Below are 7,735 nucleotides of genomic sequence, written 5' to 3'. Positions count from 1 at the left end.
AGTTGTGCGAATGTAGCATGTCTGAAAATAAAATTTTAAAAAAGCAGATGATTAATTAAAATTTGATGTAAAAATTGGTTGGATAAATGAAAATATAGTAAAGAAGTAAGCTATGTGTTTCACAATTTCAGAACTGTTATTTTATATACAGTCTGAAAAGAGCAGTACTGAATCTTAATACTGAGTAGACAAAAGTTATATCTAGGCCACTTGCTTTCATGGGTCAGTGTCCTGGAATAAAGCAGATTACTTTCCCAAAAATATTCCCTTTCGTTCAGAGATTAAAAGCAACCACAGGAAATGGCAAAGTCATGTTTTGAATGCACAGTGTTTGTAATCCCAACATTTCGAATTGATTAGATGTAGGGTTCATTGTCAAAATACCAGACTTAGTCATGTAGTAGCTGATTAGAAATTGCAAAAAAGGTTGTGGATGAAGGGAGTCTGATTTTCTATATCCAAGACTTGGTTAGAGTCAAATTTAGGCAAATATATCTGTAGAAAAAGCATAAAAATATAGCAGTCTTAGCAATTGTATAAGTTGTTGGTTGTTGCTGCATGCTTTTTTCTAATAATTTATAATTCATAAGTTTTCCAAGTAAATTCTGACAGGAAGCATAAAGTAAACATGAAGCCATCAAGAGTTAATATTTTAGTGACATAATAGCAGTACAAACAACAACAGCTTGTACGAAATGGATGCTTATTAAAAGTTATCTAAATAGGTTGCTATCCATCTATGAAAGCAGTCTGGTATCAAGCTCTGGGAAAGTTGTGTAGGTACCTCTCAGAGCAACTGCCCATTGCAGCTTGTAGTGGAGCCAAAACATCTACAGGACATGAATCTGTAATTCATTTCAATTGAATCCCTCTGTACCAACAATAGGGCTACTAAAAGACTAGAGTGGGATATTAGAAAATTGGGGCAACCCTAATGGAAGCCAAATGTAGACTTCGGGTGAATTGGCCTGCTTGACCTCCATAAAGCACTTTGAGATGGTAGAGAATGTCTGACAATCCAAGTGTTGTGGAAATTCATTTCCTAATATTTCTCACCATTGTCAGTGCTAGATGAGGCACTGAGAATTCTAGTTCAGCATAAGCTGGAGGGCCAGATATTCCCTACTCCAGGGGTAGGCAACCTTGGCTCTTTTATGACTCGTGGACTTCAACTCCCAGAATTCCTGAGTCAGCTATGCTGACTCAGGAATTCTGGGAATTGAAGTCCACGAGTCATAAAAGAGCCAAGGTTGCCTACCCCTGCCCTACTCTATCTTAAATGTATCGGGACTAGGCAAGACCAGCTGGAGATCTGAACAAATATTCTCTTGTCAAGGATGTGAATTTTGTTGCGTGTTTTCTTTGCTGCAGGTAGTATTCTCGGTAACCCTTACTGAATCTCACAGGGGTACTTTTCTTTCTTTTGTAGACTCAGCTGCGTATTGACTCATTCTTCAGACTGGCACAACATGAAAAACAAGCCATCAAGAGTCAGAGGCTTCGCCGAGCTGTGACTTGCATGAGGAGAAAAGAGAAGGAAGAAGAAGACAGTGAAGTCCAGGAGGCAACTGCTGTCCTAGAAGAAGAATTGAAACAGAGGAAAGGGCAAGCATTCAATAAAGGAAGGGCTGGATGCCAGAGACGAGGAAGCAAACGGAAAAAATGTCCACCATCTGAGCAACAGAGCTTTCTGTGTGGTGGCTTCATTGGAGAGGTTCTTCTCTCAGAGGCATCCAGCGAGTCTTCAGCTGATGATTTGGAGAAGGAAGCCTCCAGAAAGCACAGAAGAGGGGAGGATGCAAAGAGGCTCGAAACAAAAGTGGCAAGTCACAAAACAACTCTAGAAGTTGCATCTGCACAAAGTGAAGCAGAGAGTAGCAGTGCCAGTGCAGAGGAGGAAATGCAGATGGTGACAGCCAGGCCAGTGTTTGAGGGCAAAAAAGCCCGAGGCAAGAGTTTAAGGAGAAGGTGGAAGAAATAATGCTAGCTAGAAACATATATGGGGCTTTAAAAATCATATCTGTGTTTCTCAACCGTGGCAACTTGAAGACATGTGGACTTCAAGGCTGACTGGGGAGTTCTGGGACTTGAAGTCCATGCCTCTTCAAGCTGCTAAGATTAAGAAGCACTGCATTATCTTATAAATTACATAATATTCTTTTCATTAGAAAGGTATTTTCCACTTTCTTTATCAATTTTGTATATATTGTTACTGTTCACATACTTAACAGCATGATATGAATGTTTTAAAAAAACTTTTTTAAAAAAGGAAAACATCTGTTTTTTCCTCAAGAAAGTGTCTGCTAAAGTTTGTCAGCTTTGAGAATTATCTGAGGTGATTTGTGACCTGTATTGTGTTCAGAAGGAAAATGAATTCAATTTATGGTGCTGCTAATTGACATTAAGCTTCACACTTCACAAAAAAACCCCCAACCAAAACCGCACAAGTGGCCTACTGTTCAAAGCTTTTGTAGTTTATTAGTAGGAAATACGTGGGACAACCGAATTTCCTTGGTATCTTGCCATGCCACTTATATTAAACATCAGTTTGTGCATTTTGCGGTGCAAGGAAACTTTGATGTAAAGAGGAGAGTTAATCATTTTGATCTTGCTACAAGTGGATATTAAATGAAATGGAAATGAGATATCAAACAAGGGGCATAAATAAATTGAAGAAAAGCAAAGAATAGACTCGAAGTTTAGATCAGATTTAAATTTCATTTTCTGTGTAGTTAAATTATGAAGCTTGCTGTGTCAATCTGGTTGATCAGTTGCCCAATATAAAGGAAATTCCACACAGTTTTTGTAAACAAAAATGTGCAAAATATATAAACTACCTTCCTGTTTTCATTTCTTAAAAATATTTTACTTACAAACATATAAACAACTTAATTGACTTAAGTAGTGTAATTGACTTAAAGTCAAAAGCCAGGTTCTGTGACTAGATTCTTGTGTCTTTCTTCGTCTACTTTATGTTTTGATTTGAATTTGGTGATTCTTCTACCAACAATATCCTACGTTATCTTATTATCTGTAAAACCCTAGTTTAACAGTTTCCAAACATAAAATTATATACAGATTATGTTGAATTTACAATTATTTATCCAAGGGATTCTTAATAAAGCTTAATAGAATATATACAGCAGTATGATTCATTATCAGACTATTGAATTAACAAAAACAAGCCCCAAATATGGGTATGAAACTTAATCTCAAGAAGAAAATCTATTTATAATGAACAATGAGCTTTAAGATCATTTCTAAAAAAATAATTTATCTGGGAATTTATTTAACAAGAAATTATAAAGATTTATTTATGAACCATTAATCAGACTTGGAGAAATATAATGCTAAACATTTCAAGATAGGAAAGGCAGAAACTTCTGGATAGGAAGAATTGCAGGGATAAAAATGCAAATCTTAACTTTTTGATCTAAAAGATCCCAATAAAAATGGATGAAAATGCACTAAATGACTGGCAGCAAAAAAATAAAAAAGAATATACTGTATATGGCCTAATGAGATTCCCAGGATAAAATTTAGAGATCTTGAGTTTCAAAATGTGTTACATATAATTAAGACCATTTATTAGAGTTTTTAAATTGCAGGGAGGTTTGATTCCCAAAGTGAACAAGTTAAAGAGTGATTCAATGAATGCAGAATTCAAAGAGAATGATCGATATGCAACAATAATATCAATGAAATAAAAATATTTGGTCAGTATTATTCTCAGAGAAAATTGGTATCAGATTTTCCCCCCCTTTCCATTCAGTCATGTCTGATTCTCAGAGACTGCTTTATAAATTCCTTCTTGGCAAGGTTTTTCAGAAGTGGTTCGCCAGTGCCTTCTTCCTAGGGTTGAGAGAAAGTGACCTTGCCCAAGATCATCGCAAGGTAGGACTAGAATTCACAGTCTCCCAGTTTCTAGCCTTAGCCCAGGGGTAGGCAACCTTGGCTCTTTTATGACTCGTGAACTTCAACTCCCAGAATTCCTGAGCCAGCATGGCTGGCTCAGGAATTCTGGGAGTTGAAGTCCACGAGTCATAAAAGAGCCAAGGTTGCCTACCCCTGCCTTAGCCACTACACCAAATTGGTTGTCATCAGATGTTTTAATGGTGGTATATTACTCTAGCGTTGATTATCGGAATAGACAATTCATTCTCAAAATATTCCTGGAAATGCTATAGTAATACTGGATCATTTTTCTTATGTGATGCCATGTCATGTTGTAAAGTCTTAACAGTTGTGGAAAATGATTTACAACAGAATGAAATAAATGTTCCGTTCTAGCTTGTCAGATTTTTTGTTAATATTGGTACACTTTATATTCCCATAAGGTATACCGAATTGGGGTTGTAGATGTAATAGCTACAAGAATTCTCTATCCCTCTGCATGCCACCAACTGAAAATACCATTTCTTCCATAGAAGAATGAGAAAGCAAATTGTAGGAGTATGTTCTACCGTCTTAGGTTAACTCTTGTTAGTCTATTGTAGCAAAAAAATAAAAATAAAAATCAGTCTGGTAGGTCTTTTCCCTGCTGGAGCCCCAGCCTCTCTCGCAAGCGGCCCCTGTCCTGCCCTGCCACACTGGAGTATTGAATCCGCCTGGATTTCACAAATTGCATCACTGCAGAGCTGGAGAGCTTGGCATGCCACTGCCCTGCTCCCCTCGCTTGCTAAAAACACTCCTTAAAAATTGCCAACAAACCTGCTTTCCAGCTCCGTGGTATTTCTCCCCGCAGCTCAAGACGCTTTTCTTTTGCTGGAGAAATGGAAAAGCTGGCTCCCAAATGGCAGATATGTGGAGGGAAACTAAAAAAGTTCATGGGGCTAAAAAAAACAAAAAACAAAAAAACAATCAGCCTTTCCAACTTTACGAGATCTTACTTTTTTCTCACCAAAAAAGCAGGTTTGTTGGCAATTTTTAAGCGAGGGGAGCAGGGTGGTGGCACGCCAAGCTCTCCGGCTCCGCAGCGGTGCGATTTGTGAAATCCGGGCGGGTTCAGCACTCTAGCAAGTGGTGGGGCAGTGCTGTGCCTGCTTGTGAGAGAGGCTGGGGCTCAGGAGGGAAGGGGAGGGACCAGCCTGGCACTTCTCTGCCTGAGTGGATAAGGGCTCTGGCATCCAAGGCCGCTCAGGAGGCGAGTGTGGGCAGCACAGAACTCTGAAACATGCCAAAAGTAAGTTAATGGTTAATGCCTAGGTGGGAAGGAAAGGGCCCAGCAGCTTGCAACCTCAAGGGGTGGGAAGAGTATGGGATCTCCTCAGTGGGTTGGGGGAGGACTTGCCCCCATGGCCTTCCCTCTCCTGAGATATCTCGTGCACCTGAGCATTAGATTAGCGAATGTGTGATAATCAACTAGTAACTACAACATGGAATAAAACTGATTACACCACCCAGATGATACTGGAAGAAGAAGAAGAGAAACTTGACCAGACAGAAGTGTCGATAAATACTCCTATCCAAACATTGAGATTCGATGATACAGAAGCTTTATTATGGAAACCGGTTTGGCACAGAAAGAAAGCCAGAGTTAGATTTAAAAATGCGATTTAAAATTTCACTTAATGGGTTAAAAAGGCGTTAGAGATCCTGACTGATTTAATAATTAATGGAGTATGTGAATTCATTTAAGAAAATATCTTTTGTAATGATATGCTTGTCTTAGATATGATAATTATTTGGAGGGGATTTAAACTTTACCTAATGGGTTAAAAAGTTTTTTTATGGACATAGATTGATTGATAGAATCTATATTTAAAACAGAGTAGAAATGTATTTTCTGAGTAATATTTTAATTTTAGGTAGGATAACCATTTCATAATGGAAGGAAGATAAGAGGCATTTGTAACAAAAGAAGAAATGGTATTAATAAATGAATTATTGGATTAAGAAATAGAATATATGTGGAAAATACAAGAATGTTACAGTTGGAATAATATATACATTTTAGATATATCTATTATATTAGGAGAAAAGGGAAACGAGGGATACCCGAAGTGTTAACAATATGTTTATTTAAAGCTAAATTGGAATATGGTAACTCTAAATTAGTAAAGCTTAAAAACAGGATTTGGATTTTTATAGATGAAATGTTATTGATGATTGTTTTGATTGATTGAATTTTATTTAGAAATGCATTAATTTGAATATGTCATACTATAGGAGGGAAACAGAGAGGGAACTTTTAAAGAATTAACCTGAGTTATATATGTATGATTCTGGTTTTGGATGATTGATTTCCCCACCACCACGTTGTTTCTCAAACACTTTGATGTAAAAATTAAAAAACCAATAAAACTTGCTTTAAAAAAAAAAGATTAGTGAATGTGTGGGTGAAAGCAGGAAATTTTCACGTTCTTTTTGATTCATTCCAACAAATTCTCGGGTTACGAATGTAATTGGAAGGCTCCATTACATTCATACTCAAGGACTACCTGTACTTGCAAAATTATTAAATGAGAAGAAAAGATACAGTAGTAGCTATGAAGTGATATTCCTCCTTTTTTATTCTACTGAGTGACATAGAAAAGTGGTTTTAGTTATTGAATAGGCTGTGTTGTGTACCACAAGCGAACAATGGGATCAAGAATTGTCAACCTGGCTTTGCTTAACTTTGGTGAACAAACAGCTGGGAGTAAATGGGACGTGAATTTGGAATACTGTACAGCTTGACTTCCTGCTTCATGACTACAATGAAGTGTTAAAGATGCAATGGACAGAAACACTGATTATCTCACAGGATATAAGAGATGTTAACTTTTAGTTGTTTTCATCCCTATGATCACAAAATGTGATATTTTGATCTGGAGCATTATAAAACGTTTGTGTAACATTTCAGCTTATTTGATATGACCAAACCAGAACTGCCTCTGAGGAGAAGAAGAAAAGGCTAGTGAATTTCTCTGTTCATGTTTCTCTAACATTCTTTGTTCAGTTTGGTTTATGTTGAAGTCGGAAGCGAAATGGAGGAATGGAGGGATGTTATAGTCCATTTTTACCAGCTTTTATAACTTCTAGCCAACATGAATCTTGAGAGTGATGGAATTAATACAGCTGGTGTACAACAGGTAGGGAAAATTAGAGGTATCTCATTTTATCCCAGTTCTATGATTGCCCTGTTCTCTCAGATATTGCTTAATACAACCATACCATACCATCCATTTTCTTGATTCTAACTTTTTTTTTCATTTCCTCCTACCGTCTCCAACTTGATGCCATGTAGATGACAATTCCCAGAAACTCCCAACTATTGTACCAAAGCCATATTGCTTGGTAGTTCTGAAAGATGACATGAGGCAGAGAAAGGCTGATGTAGGCATTCATTTTTTCCGAACAGTTTAAAACTTGGCAGTTTAAATTGTTCTTGTATGTTGGTGTCATCTCAGCTCTTTTTGAGAAAAATGATATCTGGACTGTGAGATGCTTTAATTTCAGTTTCACTCAGCACTTACCTTGTAAGTTCTAAAATAAGAAAAGAATCGTATTTCTGCAAAGTATGGTGTATCTGGCTGTGGGATACGAGGCATTAAAATACCATTCTCTAAAACTAGGTGTCAACTCAGAATTAAGCCCTACTGAGTTGATCTCCATCAACTTGGGATACACAGTAAGACTGCAGTCTCATTTTGCTAATTTGAGGCCAGCGTCTGACTGGCTTGTTCGTCATCACTGTCCCTTCTGTTTTACGTAAGTGTACTTTGTGTTTTGGTTTTCTTCTCCCAATGAAGTT

General features: G+C 37.3%; 1 protein-coding gene across 1 annotated transcript in view; it reads left to right on the top strand.

Moving 5' to 3' along the window:
- The window catches only part of ERCC5 (ERCC excision repair 5, endonuclease), a 20,486-nt gene extending 17,676 nt beyond the window's left edge, over positions 1-2,810 (top strand). Inside the window, 1 exon segment of the mRNA XM_015810085.1 lies at positions 1,430-2,810. Within this exon segment, the coding sequence (XP_015665571.1) occupies positions 1,430-1,981 (552 nt within the window). The 3' untranslated portion in view covers positions 1,982-2,810.
- The last annotated feature ends 4,925 nt before the right edge of the window (positions 2,811-7,735 follow it).

Source organism: Protobothrops mucrosquamatus, unplaced genomic scaffold, assembly GCF_001527695.2.
Source record: "Protobothrops mucrosquamatus isolate PMUCROS unplaced genomic scaffold, P.Mucros_1.0 scaffold_35, whole genome shotgun sequence".
In the NCBI taxonomy this organism is placed as follows: Eukaryota; Metazoa; Chordata; class Lepidosauria; order Squamata; family Viperidae; genus Protobothrops; species Protobothrops mucrosquamatus.
The sequence above is the reverse complement of the archived record's forward strand: the minus strand, read 5'-3'. Positions and strand labels throughout refer to the sequence as shown.